Source organism: Solenopsis invicta, chromosome 7 (assembly GCF_016802725.1).
Source record: "Solenopsis invicta isolate M01_SB chromosome 7, UNIL_Sinv_3.0, whole genome shotgun sequence".
Classification (NCBI taxonomy): Eukaryota; Metazoa; Arthropoda; class Insecta; order Hymenoptera; family Formicidae; genus Solenopsis; species Solenopsis invicta.
In genome coordinates, this window is record NC_052670.1 from 11,890,701 (window position 1) to 11,907,806 (window position 17,106).

At 35.5% G+C, this 17,106-nt stretch overlaps 2 protein-coding genes across 5 annotated transcripts in view; both read left to right on the plus strand.

Annotated features, from left to right (window-relative positions):
- Positions 1 to 7,557, plus strand: part of LOC105202414 (hemicentin-2) — a 417,498-nt gene extending 409,941 nt beyond the window's left edge. For 2 of the 4 annotated variants that reach the window (XM_011170919.3, XM_026134082.2), the window contains one exon: positions 5,300 to 7,557. In XM_011170919.3, coding sequence (XP_011169221.1) covers positions 5,300 to 5,536 — 237 coding nt within the window. In that variant the 3' untranslated portion in view covers positions 5,537 to 7,557. The remainder of the gene's footprint in view (positions 1 to 5,299) is intronic. The other 2 variants (XM_011170920.3, XM_039452269.1) reach the window with 1 other exon arrangement.
- A 137-nt stretch (positions 7,558 to 7,694) lies between these two features.
- LOC105202435 (kinetochore protein NDC80 homolog) lies at positions 7,695 to 12,898 on the plus strand. The gene is made up of 2 exons (XM_026134095.2): positions 7,695 to 11,442; positions 12,041 to 12,898. The coding sequence occupies exons 1-2, from the start codon at positions 11,313 to 11,315 to the stop codon at positions 12,892 to 12,894; spliced, it is 984 nt and encodes a 327-aa protein (XP_025989880.1). The 5' UTR covers positions 7,695 to 11,312; the 3' UTR covers positions 12,895 to 12,898.
- The last annotated feature ends 4,208 nt before the right edge of the window (positions 12,899 to 17,106 follow it).

Consider the following 17,106-nt stretch of genomic DNA (forward strand, 5'->3'; position numbering starts at 1 on the left):
GCGTCTGGGTCAGTTTAATCCTCACGCGAATGTTTAAAAAGCACATTGTATGAATGTGACATATCGCATTACAGTTTTTATCACGAATATATAATTTTAAATTGTGCGTGATTTTATATCGTAAATGTAATTTTGAATCGCGTGCCATTTCATATCGCAAACAATACTTTGAATTATACATGTATAATAAATTTTATGCGATAACAATCGAAATATAAAATAAAATTTTCAATGGTCACTTTAAAAAGAAATAACATGTAACACAATCGTATAAAAATTACTCGTGAAATTCTTTTATTTTGTAAAAATATTTAATAAATGAATACTTCATTATAATTGCGACTTTTATCGTACACACGATTTGAAATCATATGCTATTTTGTGATTAAAATCCAAGTGCACATCACTTTGGGATTCAAGAAAAAGAAATCGCTGTGCTAATGATATATCGCAAAATCGCACATCTTTAGGCGATTTACATGGCAGGAAATAACGTGTCGTATTAAGAAATGACAAGAAAGAATGTAATTACGGTTTCCGGCTGGCGCAATTTCTTTCTGATCGTTGAATATTACGATAATATTATCGAATATTATTAAGATGCTTTTGAGAACATACTTCGTACGCAAAATATTTTTACAGCGCCGCTTACGTATCGATCTTCTTTTCGCGATAGTACTCCGCTGAAGGCTATTACGTATCGTATGGAGACTTCTCAAAAACTTTTGCATAACATTGAAAGGTGAATTTATTGCTGAATCGTGAAAACTGTGCTCGATAAAGTCGAACGTAACCAATAGAAAATTCATATTTTTGTAACTAAACATTTACTATCATGAAAGTTTATTAATTATTAAATTTTATTGCTTAATCGAAAAGTTATTACATAATTATATCTTCAAACAGAGACTCTTGAATGCATTTATTCCGTTCCATACATCATAATTCTTTGCTATAAATGTATGTAGATAACGCGAAAAGAAAAGAATCGATTTATCTTTATTCTATCATTTTATATTTGCAACTTTTTGTTTATAAACTAACCCCTAAAAAGTTACAATTAAAACAAAAGAATTTAAAGACCAAAAAAAGCCAAAGTATAAATACAGTTAAAGTAAAATTACTGAAATAAATTAAAAAATTTTAAACTTTAAAGATGATAAAGGAAAGAGAAAATCAGAAGAAGTAACAATAGAGTAAAGCAAAAGGAATATTAAATATGTTGGCAATAGCAGAAAAAGAGTGAAAGAAACGAGAAGTAAAAAGGATATAGATGAAATGGAAGTTTACAAAGAGAATAGATTAATGGGGGTGAGAAAAACACCAAGAAATCTCGATAGAAAAAGCTCGAACGGGTAAAGTAGAATACGTTAGTAAAGGAATACTGCGAAGTAAGAGAAACGGACGACAAAATAGTTTGAGAGGGAGAAGGAAAAATGGAAGCCAAAAAGTTAAAATGCGTTAGCAAAGAAAGTTTGAGCAAACTAAAGAGAAAAGAAAAGAGAGAGAGAGAGAAAGAAAGAGAGAAGAAGAAGAAGAAGAGATGAGGCTGAGGACAAGACAACAGCAAAGCCAACATGATAGCATAGTAAAAAGAACAGAGATATGCGTGGTGGCATGGTAGAAAAGACGGAAAAGTGGTGAGAGACGGAATGAGATGAAAACAACAAGAAGAGGAGAAGACGGGAACGAAACGTAGCGAGCGAGATGATTCGCAGTGCGAGGGGTGCGAAAAGGAAAGGTGGGATGATGCGGGCGAAGCTCGTGAATAAAGGATGCAAAAAGAACGGGTCGACGGACGAGGGAGCGCGGGCCTTCGCGTCTTGTCGAAAAGAGACGGAGGTTGGAGGGCGGGAGGAGAACGAAACGCGGGGTTAAATGGAGCAAGAAACTGCCGATTCCTTGCATGCGAAAAACTCGCAAGAACCCCCTGCCACGACGACAACGAGGACGACTCCTCCGTCTGTTGCGAATCGCAGCGACGAAATATATCGCCGTAAGACGACATCAGTTTTCTCGACGAACAGCACGAGCCTCTGATTCAATTATGTATTCCTCCTCGGCCGCGTTATCGATATAAAATAGATGCGAGGGAAACGCTGTTGCCTCGATATTAAAAGGTATTACAATGACACGCCGTGTATACACGCATTCTAGTTGTGTAGAGAAAAGTCACCAACATGCTGACATGGGTCTCGTAAAGCGACATTTCTTCATTTCTCAGAAACTAAATAATGCACTTTATTAATACTGATAAAAACATCTGCTTAGATAATTTTTTTTAATCTCACAATAGTATTACGATCTGTCTGTGAGAGAGATATGCAGTAATAATTATATTATTTAAAAAGCAAGACATGAAGGAAGAGCATACCGCGGCACACTCCTAAGTAGCGTGTAGGATCAGTTAATTAGATCGTGTTGCTTAGATAATTAAAGACGTAAAAACCAATATAGTTCTTACAATTAGGTTTTTTTTCTATGTAAAATCTAGTAAAGGAAATTCTTTAAAAACAAGAATAAAATTTAGATAAAACTTAAAAAAGATTTTTTTGCAAACTGCATAGTTTAAACCATAATGAATATATTGATAATATTAAATCAGATAATATCGGATGATTGTAATGTTCTAAACTGTTTTTTATTTATAAATATATCTTTCTTATTTTTTTCTTATAATACAATTTTAAACATAAAGTCAAGGTGCGTAAACTGGCACACAGATAAAGCAAATTATAAGATGTTAAAAAATCGTACACTGAGAGAAAAATTCCTACATTTTAATAAATATTTACTCGAGTGGTACTAATGAAATATTTACCTACAATACATCAATATATTTACTGTATAAGAAAAAATGATACTTAAATTACTGTACGGTTCTTGTACTAATTGTAAGTAATATACGTTTACATTTAGTAAACATTTCATTAGTACTATTCGTCTAAATATTTATTAAAATTTAATCATCTTTTCGTCAATGTATAGCGGATAGAATAAAAAACAGATTTAATATTTAGATCTATCTTAGGTCAATAACCTAATCTAATTTTTATATTGTCGTGTTATATGTTGCGTCTTGCGAAACAGCATAAGATATTTGTATAAATTGATAATAAATGTTTCGCATCGAAACGAAAGGTTTCTAGGAATCCTCATACATTAATTTGTATCTTGTACAGATAACTTATGTTAAAGAAAAAGAAACTGTAGTATTACCGTGTACTATATCAGTCTGTACTTAATGTCTTGAGACTTATTTTGTGAGACGCTCATTTTTGCATATCATACGAAAAACTCAATTATTATGAAATTTAAAACTATATCATAAAAACTTCTATATCATTTGATAGAAAATACTTTCCAGTTGTATTTATGTTTCTAAAGTTTTAGTTTTAATTTTTGTTTGAGAAATACAATCCAAAAACGAAGTGGTTTGTCGGCGTTGATGACTTTACTCTATTAAAGTAATACCGCAAAAATATCACGTAACATTGATCCTTCAATATCGCAATAGCAGATTAATATCAGTGTAAAGTAATACACGGCATTTTGCGATATCCTGTAGTTTAAAAGTTGATGAATATGTTTCATGTTTTATGACTTTTCTTTATCATTACGTTAATGTAATATCTATAATTTGAGATGATTCTAATGATAAAGTCAGAGATATGTTTTGTCCTAAATATATTTTATATGCATTATTGAATCGTAATAATTTAAGATATTAATGTAAATTTAAAACATTACAATGCTTAACGGTTAAAAGTTTCCCAATTAAATTGGCAATATAAAATATTAAAAATATTAAACAAAATATTTTTTTAAATTAAATTTTTACTTTACTCGTGTTTTTCTTTTTAATCAATTTAACTTACGTGGCAATATATAATATTAAATGTATATCTTTAAAAGATATATATTGAAAGATAAAAATTTAATATTTATCGTGACAAAGTATCTTGGAATATTTTTTTTTTAATATTCCGTGTCTTTATAATAAACAATATGAAAGAAGAACTTACGCAATAAAAACCTAGAACCTCTTGCGATCAGCTATGGTAATAAAGGAAACATTCACAAATCTCACAAGTTGTATAAATACCTATTAAGAGGGAATTTTATCTTTTTTTCTTTCATCGTTTCGTACAAACCATCAATATTGCTCCCCTCTGTTAAGGTCAATTATCCCATAAACCGGAAGTTCCATGAACCTATGATCGGCTTAATACGATTGATTTTTTTTTCATGAACAAAGACACGAAGTCGAAGAAAGAGGAGTCATTATAGGTACTAATGCGGAAAGTAATAAAACGTATTTTAAGGGGATGAAAGACGAGGAAGATCGAGAGGTTGAGGGCCTAAGAAGAAGCAGTCGAAGCTAAAGATGGATAATTGAAGCGAGAACGTGGAACGACGCCGGAAGTTCCCAGTTTCCTCTCGCCGGAAGTTTTACGTGAAAGTTTAATCGTAAAGACAGAGATGAAGAAAGAGAGAAAGAGAGAGATAGAGACCATACCCGATAAGGGGACGACTGGATGGACGTTATCGAATCGCAAGTTAATGAGCATTATGCGATAAAAACGTCTTAGTCTGGAGCATGACCCGCGGCAACCAGATCTCAATAGTTTAAAACGCCATGAAAGCACCATAAAAACGTCCTTCATAAAGATCTGTGCGAACACGAGCTTGGTACCGTCACTGTGAATTGTGGATGCCATTTTACCTTGGCTCGTTACCCTGCCTCAGCTTGTTAAAGGAAACTTTCGGAATTCTCTCTATAGCGTCTTGCTTGACATCTTATCAGGGAACAAAGCGGCCCGATATGAGTCAAGCTCAAGCGAGTTCGTTCACCGCAGCTACGTGACTACAAATAAGAATTTCGCAGTTAACCTTCGGGAAGAAGCTTTCATCGTCAAATATATAATCGTAAAAATATCGCGCGTAACAAATAGAAAAATATTCAAGATCAATATTAAAACACGTTTGCAAAAACATATTATTTTATTTATATTTATATCAGTATTAAATACATTTTTGCAAATAATATCGTTTTTTTTTTCAATAAAAATTCAATTTTTAATATATAAATGAATTTCATAAATGAAAACTGTATATTAATAAAAAAAAAAAGAAGAACGATTATTCAGACATGAAAATAGTTTGTCTGCCTAATTCCTTGACGTACTACTGAACGCGTCGAAAGAAGCGTTGAAATTCCTCACGACCTTCCGTAGAAAATGGAAGATACGCTCGCGATAAAAAGCAATTATTCACGTTTCGTTTTGCTCTTTTGCAGGACGGCGGGACGGAATCATGTTACAGGACGATCCTGCGTTTCGAGACGATTCAGGCGTCCCACTCGGGAGAATGGCTGCTGCTGGTCCGTTCATCGGAAGGGATCGCCGACGCTTCCGTTCTACTCAACGTGACGCGTGCTTCCGGCTACAGCCATGCCCACATCCGATCGGCGAGTATCACGTACCTTCTGCTCTGCCTGACCCTGCAGGCGATCTTGCGGGAACACCGTCGCTGAGGCGACTGTCCGTTGGAGATTTAGGGGGAAGAAACTTTGGCAAAATTCCTAGCGATACGCGGAAAGCCGGTGCGCCAGCTTTCCCGATGACGAGAGGAAGAGGGGAAAGCTTCTCTGTGTACATAATGTCGAAATTCTTTCGCCGAAAGAATTTCACCCCGCGCGCGATTCTCGCGTCAACGAGAGACGCACAATTTGCCGCGACACGGCACTCGCGTGTCACCGTCACATCGCACGGAACACAAATGAAACGCGAATGGAAGCTCCGCCGACGCCGCCCTTCGAGACGCGGATTATTACGGCCTTGGTGTTCCTCGGTGGATCTCGTAGCGAGTCCCTTTTGTTCTAAACTCCGGAACGCGATTCTGGAAGACGCGTTTACGAATGTATGATAGCGCGAGAGCGCACGAGACCGTTGCTGCCGCCGCCGCCGCCGCCGCGCCGTCGTGTGAAATCTTACTTAGGCAAGCTTGCGTTCGTATGCGAACGAGTCCCCGTGCGATCGAGACACGATTAAAATTCGATTTCTCTGGCCTTATATGTGAGAATAGCGGGAAAGGAGAGAGAGAGAGAGAGAGAGAGAGAGAGAGAGAGATAGATGAGGAAGAGGAGAAGGGAAGGAGGAGATCGCGCGGGCGACGGGAGGAGATACGTATTTATATAGAGTGAAAATTTGTAAACTACGAATCCGCGCGCGCGTGCGACAGTCGTGCGATACGCTATACGACACGTGTATATACTTGTATAGGTAATGAATAAATAATAAAGCCGGTGTTTGCGACAATTGTGAAACGGCGTTCCCGCGTGTAGGGATCAGAACGAAACGGAGACCAATTTTTTTTCCCGTTCTTTTTTTCCCCCTCCACCCCCCTTTCTTTCTCGCCGCTCGCGAATTTCGGCCATTAAATTGTGGCCGGACGAACTCGGATGGATCGACTTTGTGTGCCGAACTGTAATCCATTAATTTATTGCGAAGCGAACCCGCGACGCGCGACGAGCGACACTGCCCGTAATAATAACGAAATAATAAGGTTCGCGCCGCGACAGGATGGCGCGCGACGCAATAGAATAGAGAGGTAATTGCAGATTTTAACGAGGGACGTACGCGACCTCCTGCAGGACAAAAGCGTACCGGACGCGCCACCGGACGAGGAAAAAAAAACTTAATTGTGCAACGTCAAATATTCCCAAAGATAGGGCGACTAAAAGTATATAAATTGTTGTATATTATTTAGAATAAGTAGAGTTTGATAGTATGTATATAGTGACTGTAAATGCGTAGGCTATCGTACGCCCGTACACGACGAATTATACAGTGACGCTGTTAGAGATATATTTATTATTCGTTGATATATTTTTATAAAGTTTTATTTAGCCATAAGTTCTCGTTCGCGTTTCCCCTCCCTCCACCCCCGTCTACTACCGAATCTCGTTCGCACGATCACAAAACGCTCGTTTCGTTTGAGTGAGGCAGAGGAGCAAAGCGGCGGCGTGGCGCTTTGTATTGACGAAGTTTTCAACGAGAACCGTTACAATAAAATACACTATGTCCTATGAACGTCCTAAATTGAATTTAGCTGTAGCTCATCGTGAGAAACGGACATTGTTGTCTTTTGCGATACTTTGATCTGTCCGATTGGAAACGGGACGCGGAATGCGGCGTAGCGAATGCCCCGTTCCAATCGCGATTTCGCTTCTTTCGAGCATCCTTAAGGTAACTTTTTCGTAAATTCGGTGGTTCCTAAGTTTTGTAAAAAGGAAAAAAAAAGGGATAGAATTTGTACTCGGCTTACCGACGACTAATGCTAATTCTCGTCGCCGGTACGTCTTACCCGCGCGCGTGACCGGAGTCGGTACTATCTATAGATACGAAATAAACATACCTGATGTCTTCACGTTAATTTAGACTTCGACGAACCCGAGTTTTCTTTTCAGATCGCTAAGGTGTTACAAGTAAGCAACGTGGTGTAATCGTTGTACCCAATGATGCCTAAGAGTCCAATAAATGATATTTACAATAATCGCAGTTTGTACATTTATGATGTTCCTTTTACCACGACTCGGCGAACACCAAAAGTTACAGTTATGTAACTTAATTATAACTTCTCGTGCAACACTGTTACTGTTATGTAACACACTTGTACAACAGTTATATTGTTGAACAGGAAATTTATAACTAACCGTTGCATAACTGTAACTTGATGTTTGCTGACGATCGATCCTCTGCACTAAAAAAGTCTACATTAAAAAAAGTTTGATAATAATAAATAATAATCAGTGAGATAATAGTTTAATAATAATAATAATAACCTAGATGAGATAGTTATTCTATAATATTCTATAAATATTTTATAATAACTGTGCTTCGGTAAAATAATTTCAATGAAATGTTCAAATGATATAAACCAACTAAACTTAATTTTTTACTTTTCTAATTAATACTGTTTAATAATAATTAGAAATTGTTACTATTATTATATTTGATATTATTTACTATTTACTATTATTATTATTATATTTGACACGGTTGGTTACTATTATTATATTTGGTAATATTTAAACATTGCACTAATACATTAAATGAAATACATTTGGTAGCTTTTGCCAAATTTTTTTAAGTGTTTCCTACTTTAATTTTTACACTGAAATTCATCCACTTTAAAAGTTTCGACACAATTTGTGTTATACAAAGGTTTGTAAGGTACAGGTATTTAATTATTTTCGTTAAACCCCCCGGATTCAGCATTTTCAACAGGTCGTCTGTTTGACAACTTTAAACGACCGAAACTATGTCGTAAGATCGGTCCAACGGAGGAGATTTTTTGGCGAGTATAAAGATTACGAAACTTTGAAAGATTTCCTTCGCGGAATGTTAGCAAGAAGAACAAGAATTGGGATCTTTCTAATAAAATAAGGTGAATCTGAAAGCTTCGGGTAAGCTCTAAGTGGAGGGAACGAAGCCGCGGATACAGATGAATTACTTTCACAAAGAAGTCAACGTGAAGAATTCTTCCAGTCAAAACGTGACTGACTTTACAGCTATTTCCTTCCAAGTAGTTTTTGCCCGCGATTTGAACCGCAATATTTGAGACCCCTATAGTCTCTGTTCTCTATTACTTCTACTTCCGACCGTTTCCTGTTATTCCGCGAGATTTATATCCGTTTTATACACGGCGGAAATGTATCGCGTGCATTCCTCATTGGTTATGAAAATACGCTACAAAACGCTATTGGGAGCAATAACTGTTGAATCTCGACGAGTTAACTTCTCTTTTCGATTTATCAAATAGTTCATCGATTTTGACCGTTACACTTGTTCACGTCTATTAGATTAATTGATACAAAATGTTGATATTAAATTGATTAAGATGTACACGTACTGAAAAAAAAAGAGTTTGGTATTAATAATCAAACCTTGATAAAACAATTTCAATTAAATGTTTAATTAATAAAATCAAATATTTAGTAGTATTTAGTAATTACATTAATAGTAACTAAACATAATAATATTAATCAAACGATTACTAAATATTTAGTTATAACTGAACGTTTAATTGAAATTATTTCATTAAAGCCGAGTAAGTATTATCTTAGACTTAATTAATATCAAACTTTTTTTTTACTGTAGAAAAAACGCAAATTAATTCCGTTTGTTTTTCTACTAACTAGGGCGTTCGACCTATTCGAAGAGCATGCAGTGAACAATTCTTTTAGTAGGCATGTCATCGTCACGTGACAACGTTGAGAAATGAGTTGTTTAAATTACATGCGTCAGACCGCAACGCATCATACGCACACCAGGTTTGAGAATGTTCCTCGCTAAATTGCGCCATGTCGGAATTCGGCGGCACGAGAATTGGCCGCATTATGTCCCATATATTAAGTTACACACACACATACACACACACACACACACACACACACACACACACACACACACACACACACACACACGTATACATACGTACATATATATATAATATATGACGATGAAAATAATTTAATTCGCAATACCAACATACGCAGCGTACCGTGGCGAATGCGCCAACCAAGTCACGTGTAACAGCCGCGTTAACTGGCGCGTACACGTGTATATATTTCTCGGCTTAAATATAACGAGCTTTCGGTACGAACGTCGCGGTGAAGGCATGCAGGACGAAGAGAGGGTGGCAGAGGGGGCAGTGGGTTTCAGTTTGCAGGAAGCCCAGGATCGTTCCGCCTCTTCCTCCGCCGCGCGGCTGAACAATCCGGCTTTGTCTCGTGGAAGCTCTCGCAGTGGAAGCGCGCTTCCTACACCACCACTACCACTCGGCCACAATTTCAGCTTTTTAGACGTTACCGGCAGATTGAAGAAGCTACGAGTGCTAAAAAGAAGCGAAACGATCGTTCGGAGCGCGTTCTACGCTTTAAAACGCAACGCGGGGCTCTCTCTCCGGTCTCAGAGAGTTAGCTCACCGTTAATGATAATTACGCCCGTTTGCGAAAGATTCGATTAATCCTGACAATCGCAATCCGATTTTCACGGAACAGCCGACATTCGTCCATTCCATCGTTTTACTACGTTTCACTGAATATTTCATAGACTCTTTTCCAATATTTCTTATCCGATTTCTTCGTTGCTCTTGACGAATACAAATGACGGCTATGCCAATGCGCAACTGAGTGGTCATAAGAACAATATAGCATCGACGGAATAAAAACGCATTTCTTTGCAACGGCTGTTTAATTTGAATAACGTCAAACATTAATTTGTTGCTCGATTTATTACGTTCAATTTATCACGTAATTACCGTTTAATACACAAAATTAATATAATTGATATTATTGCAAATACGACGCTTGAGAAACGTCTTTTCTTTTTTTTTCGTCTTCCTCTTTTTAGCGATAACGTATTTTAATGGAAATTTTAAAGTACCCAGATTTCACTCCTTTCCATTCGAATCCTCGATTTTCCAGATAATCTTTGGCGCATGAGAACGGCAGAGAGAAACATTTGTAAACTTCCCCGTAAGTTGTGTTCCTACAAGCCGTATATTCGTGCACCGAGCCGCAACATCGCATTATCTCGGGAGATTTGAAACTCGTATGGAGAAAATTATGTTCGGGATTTCCGTGGCTGAGTCGGCGGCTTCTTGCGATCGTCCCTATCCTTAATCTTACCGGTCGCAGAACCGAATCGATCCTGCTAATACATAATGGATCCCCGAGGCCTGCAATCTGAAACTCGTCCAATCGAATTAATAGCGTCGACAGCACTTTTTCCCCTTCTCCTGTCCCCTTTCTTCCTCGCTAAATTAATATTGCAAGGAGATGTAATGCATGTAAGGACTAAATCTTTGTGCAGCAAATTTTTATATAGAAATTCTTCTTCTGAGATTCGCTTGTGAGTAAAGAAATCGGGCAAGGTAAATTTAGTTCTCAAGATAAAGATTTATTGTGAAGCGGTGTCGAGTAGATCGATGTACAAGGCTCGTTGCGTCCGTTCGCCGATTGTTGCGATGCCCAAGAGTGTTTTCCGTTCGAAGTTTGGAGCAGGAGTGATTTCGAAAAACTCGAGAGCAATCGTCGGCTCATCTCTCCACGCGTTATCTTTCTCGGAATACGCCGAATCGGCCGAATTTCCCCGAAACGAGGCGAAGAAAATGAATAGTGGGATCACCGCGATCGGTGCCCAGCGCAAATCGTTATATCGGACCGTTACGTACCGAACAACAAAAGTGATCGAGTTTTAAAGTTCCGCGCGAGTACGTGAATTCCGAATTATTAAGGGAAAAATATGTCCCAAAAATCAATCAGGCGATCGGTCAGTTGTTCCGAGATATTAGCGATCGGACAGGATAAACGGGTCCAACATTTAAGAAGCTACTCCAGTGACCGAGAGAAACACAACAAAATATATTTGAAAGGTAAAACATTGCACATAAAGACGTATTAAAAAAATTCCTCTTTTTAAATTATTAACATCTTTCCTAAATTATTTAATACAACAAGTGCAAAAAATGGAAGTGTCAAGATTTAATTTAAGTTAAATAAAGTCAAGATTTAATTTAAATTAAAATTATCTCTCGAGATTTGATAGATAAAAACACAACAAAATTAAAGATAGATGAGTAAAGTTGTAGTTAAAACTAAACAAATTATTACATATTATTACATATTTTGATCTATTGTATAATAATATGGTGAGCGTTCCATAAGCAATTTGACCTATAAGAAGGTTATTTTTAGTGCGACGAGATGAAGTTACGGTGACTTTGTAAAGATAAATAAATACAGTAAATTGAGACTGTTTGTATGCTCGTTATAATAACCTTCGTAAATGGTCTTTACACAGATCGAAATCGAATCATTGTTATACGATTAGACGAAAATATTATAATTGTAGCGATTACAACCAGCTTGGCTCATTAGGTCATCCTTCCGTTGTTTTTTTAATTTAAATTATTTAATTCAAGATGCATCGATTTCTATTCTAATTCAAAATCACTTTCAACTTGTGTTTAGATACAACTCTGCCAAAATCTACGCCCGTAAGAATTCGAAGAAGATCTAAAGACCATGACACATTTATATCATTTCGAGACCATGTGTCATCATTGCGTCGATCACCGTCACCGATCATAAGGAGAACTTTGAGTTCAAGAAACGACAGAAGACCTCTAACGGATAATGAATATCAGATGACCTTATTGAATAAAATAGATAGCTTCTTTTATGTAAATTGCCGAAGGATGTTAAACAGCAATGGCAGTTTGAAACCAATTACATTAAAAACGTTCGTAAAAGTTTCTAACTTTCTGTTGAAGTACCTCGATGTCAAACAAGATCTCACGATGGAAGATTACATAGACGAATTACCTAAATGCGCGAGGAAGCTACATTATCCTGGTACGATAACCAAATCATGGCTAAAGATTGCCAATACGATGCATTCGTGGCCTTACGTTCTCGGTTGGATCGGTTGGTTGATAGAAGCATGTCAAGTACGAGAAATCGCGTTGAATGGATACAAATTGGAAAATTTGCCATTCAAAGGAACGCAGCAGCAGGCTCAGAGTTCCAGCATGGAGTTTCAAGCACTGCTGGAATGCTATAAAGCTTATAATGAAGAAAAATTTGACGAAGAAGAAGAACTGTTGAACCGATATCTGCAGGATGTTTTAGGTCAAAAAAGCATTACAGATGATGATATAGCGCAGGCGCGTAAAGAATTAGAGGAGGAAAAAATAAAGTTACAAGCGCATAAAAATAAGTCACAGAAACTCGATGAAAAAATTGAATATCTACAACAGAAATTAGCATCTTTGCGCGCCAAGGAATCTAAACAATTACATAATAAAATCGGTGAATATCGATAAAAATGAGCTTTATAATATTTTACAAAAAACAATAAAATAGAATTACATATATGTACATAAACATTTTTATAATTATGTCTATTATCTTTTATTTTTATTATATAATTTATTATACATCATATTGCGTATTGTTGTGAGTTCAGTAAAATTATCGTATTACATCTTATTAAAATATATGTACAAAAAGTATTTATATCAAATAAAAAGTTTAGAATTGTTTTCATCACAGAACTCTCGTGCATATTACTTATGTACAAATAAAATGGATATATGTTCTCGTTTTCTTTTTTTTTAAATGATGCAAATTCTATGTATGTAAAATATTTTTATTCTATTAATTCTATATGTCATAACAATATGCGACTCGTATTTTACTTCGTTTTTTTTTAAATAAGTTTTAGCATCATGTGATGAGTTACATAGTTAAGACACACATCCGTTACTCCATAATGTACATAATATGTTAATAGTTCATGAATAATAAAAGAGATATTAATGAACACTATATATACTTACATATTCTTAAATAAAATTATCTACTTTCAGGAATTAGTTGTACTTTAGAATATTTCGTATTTAAATATAATAAAGAATCTTACAACAGAATGCAGAAATATTTTTTTCTGCTTAATGAAGTTCTTAACAAACAAAATATATGTGTGCGTGTATACATATATAGTTCGCGCTATTATTTATATTCTCTAGTTGTTCAAGCTTAAGTAGAGTAAATTTAGATATGAGTTATCTCTTTCTTGTTTCGTATTATCTTGCCCAAGCTTTCTTGAAGCTCCATAAAGAGCAACTTCAAGAATATGCGGTTTAAAGTCTCGCGTTATCTTCCCTTGCCCGCGTACGTCAAAGCAGATTTAACAATAAACTTCGAAGCGGCAATACATTATTCTTGAACGTTATGTATTATAATAAAGAAAATCAAGAATTGATGGTGCAAAATTCGCTGTAAAATGGGAGAACGCGTGTAACGTTTATTCCACAAGTTCCGAAATTTTATGCTCCATTATAAGACAGAACAAATATCGCTTTACAGCAGATTTAAGCTATAATTAGAAATCGCACGAGGAAGTCTGACCTAGTTGACTTTCGTATGTTAGATCATGAGACACGTGTCCCGTGTAAACAATTTCGTTAATGAAATACCTATTTGATATCAAATTATCATGCGTTATCATCGCATCAGTTATCTCCTCTGCCTACTTAAGCGTTACCGCGTCATTTACCATTGTTGCCAAACTTTATTTGGTTATTGTTATTAATTCTTCAAAAGTTCGCCGCCTACCACAATTAAACACGTCCCCTCATTAAGAGTCAGGGACGAATAGCTATCTTTGTTGCGATATTGCCGACATTTATCTTACCGCAACGTTCTGTCCCCGCTGAAAATCAAGTTCATCAGGGGTAGACAATTAACAAGGGCGAAGCTACGAAACGCTCAGCGGCGCTCGGCGTCTCCGTTCCCGAGGAGGACGTTCTCGAATAACGCCTACGTGGAGCTAGTAAATTACTCTTAACTTCTCGGAGGGTAAAAATTACGGAGTTGTAAGGCTAGGAACACCCGGGGAGGGCTTAAACCTCCGTCGCCTCGCGAGGGGCCATAATTCTCGCGCTATCTACACAGAAATTGCTCCTTGCCTCGTCCGGGCTAGCAACCACCCGCGGGAATCGCTCGTCATTTATTTATTTTCCCACTTCCCAGCGGGACGCGCACGTCAGAAAGCGCGAAAGATATACCCGAGGACATACGTGATCGAGAGTGCATGCGCTGCCACACGCCATCACTCGTCCGCACGAAATGCAGCGGGGTTGCACCTAATATTCGCAGAGCGATCAATTCGGAAGACAAAGAATGATAGGAGATGAGTCGGAAAACGAGTCGGAAATTGTGTTCGTACTAAGAATCGCGTTGAAAACCCAATCTTAAGATTAAGAATATTGAAAATTTTGTAATAATAAAAACAGAGATTAACAAAAATAATTAAGAAAATTATTTTATCATTGATAAAAAATAGAGATAATTATGTGCATAATGCGATAAACAGTAATGATAAAAAATATATAACAAATTTCTAACAGTTATTTCTAAGGGAAATGTAAAAAGTTTTTTTAAATTCTCTGGGTTTTCAAGGTTCTTATTATTTCTATTTTATAACTACTACAGGCACAATGTTTTTATTTTTGTCATGGTGTAAATAACATTGACTCTTTTTACATTTGTATAAAAAAATATAAATTATTATCACATCTTATATGTATTATGATTTTGTATTTTATATGTGTATTATTTTTGTCTCATAAAAAATTTTTCTATATTTTTATAATTGTAGATATTGTTTGATAACGTTACAAAGATCCATAATTAATATAATTTTAAGATAAAAGATAAAATAAAAATTATCCAGTGCAATTTTGTTACATATTGTAGATTTTACAATTTATTTTGAAAGCCATCTAACCAAACTAATATTTCACGTATAAATTTTCAATAACGTACAAGTTATTACTTGCAGCTTAATCTCCGCAAAAGTAGTATTAAGGATTCTACGTAGATGAGGACTAAACACCTTTAATAACAAAATCTATATCATGTTTCAAAGTAGTCAGCGTAGTTTCGCATACCTCTTCGGTGGATATCCGTATCTCCTTAAGCTCGCGTCATTGTAAGAGAAGTGGAAGTGTCACGGCGCTTGCGAGTATGCGGTAAAATCGCGCTCTAAATGCTAATTCGTCCATTTTCTTGGCTCGTCGCGTGAAATCCGTGAAGGACCTTCGCGTTGTAAGACCACCCGCTGAAAATTCGACCCTCCTAGGTGTCGAGCTTCAGGTGCGCGAGGCAGGGATATATAAGGGGCCGGCTCAACCCGTGTCGCTCAGAATATCAAATTATACGTGGTAACGTGGGCGATGGTGACTCGCCGACGTTAAAACGCGGAAACTTTACCAATTTGCCGCAACACGGGTGAAATGATTTCTTTCGACGGAGAGACAAATGGCTAAACCATCATACATGCAAATGTATAATGAGATAAGTACACACAAAGATATATGCTGCATTAATGGAAAGTTCATGCTCCCTCCTCCTAACGAACAACGATACGCGGCACAAATTTCTCTTTCAATTAAATGCCATTTTATTTTGATTAATCACAAAAATTGACATGCTGCTGCACGCGATTTATACCCGAATAAAAATCGAAGATTTTTTTTATAATTAAATAGAGAAGCGCTCTAAAAGATTAGAGCTGAACCTTAACGCTTAATATTTCTTTTATGAATTTAAATATATTTATCTTCTAACTTTTCAAACTACACGTCGAATACTTCCGTAGCAAATTTTTTAGTGTTTTTTAAACAACGTTTGTTAAAATCAGTATTATATTAAATTATCAATTTAATATTATGATATTATACTGTACTAATTCAGTTTGAAACTGTGTCAAAATTGAAAGTTTAGCACGCAGTTTAAAGAATTAAAAAATGTATATAAAATAAATTCTCACAAAAAATATTAAGCACTAAGATGCAGCTCTGACCCCATTTCTTTACACAATGGTCTAGTCTCATTTACTAAGGATAGATAGGACATTTTTCAGAATATTAAAAAAATAATATAAAAAAATGTTTTATATTTTATTTAAAAGTAGTAGAAAAAAATTTGGCGGCAATTTTCTATCTGGATAAAAAGTTATTTCAATAAGAAGTAGACATGTGCTCTAATAAAAATAAAATTAATAATGAAATAAGAAATAATAACAAAATTCTGAGTATTTTAGATACTTTAAACGTTTAAAATGATTTATGTAAAATTTCATTGCAATGCAGAAGTTAGTTCTATAAAATAAACAAAATTTATTTATTTATTAACTTATTTACAAAGTAACTAAACAATCACAACAGAATTTTGTATAAATCTTAAATACTTAAAGCAATTGAAAAAATTGAGATTTTTCTTAATGTTATAGAAAATAATTTAATTTTTAATAACAAATAAAGTAAATAAATTAGAAAAATATGTTATTAAATAAAAATATAATTTTAATCACACAACTTTCATATTGTATATTGTATAGTTTATTTGAAGTGCTAATATTAAACACATTTCCAAATTTTATTTACTTTGCAGAAACTATATGTCCGATACATCCTTAACATATTTCTATTTTGTTTGAATTTATCGGAGTTTACTAATATAGGAGTGTA

Excerpts from the sequence above, each read along its gene's own strand:
- LOC105202435 (XM_026134095.2), top strand. The coding sequence starts at position 11,313 with ATGTCCCAAAAATCAATCAGGCGATCGGTCAGTTGTTCCGAGATATTA. Across the intron at positions 11,443-12,040 it reads CAACAAAATATATTTGAAAG|ATACAACTCTGCCAAAATCT; the intron begins GTAAAACATTGC and ends ACTTGTGTTTAG.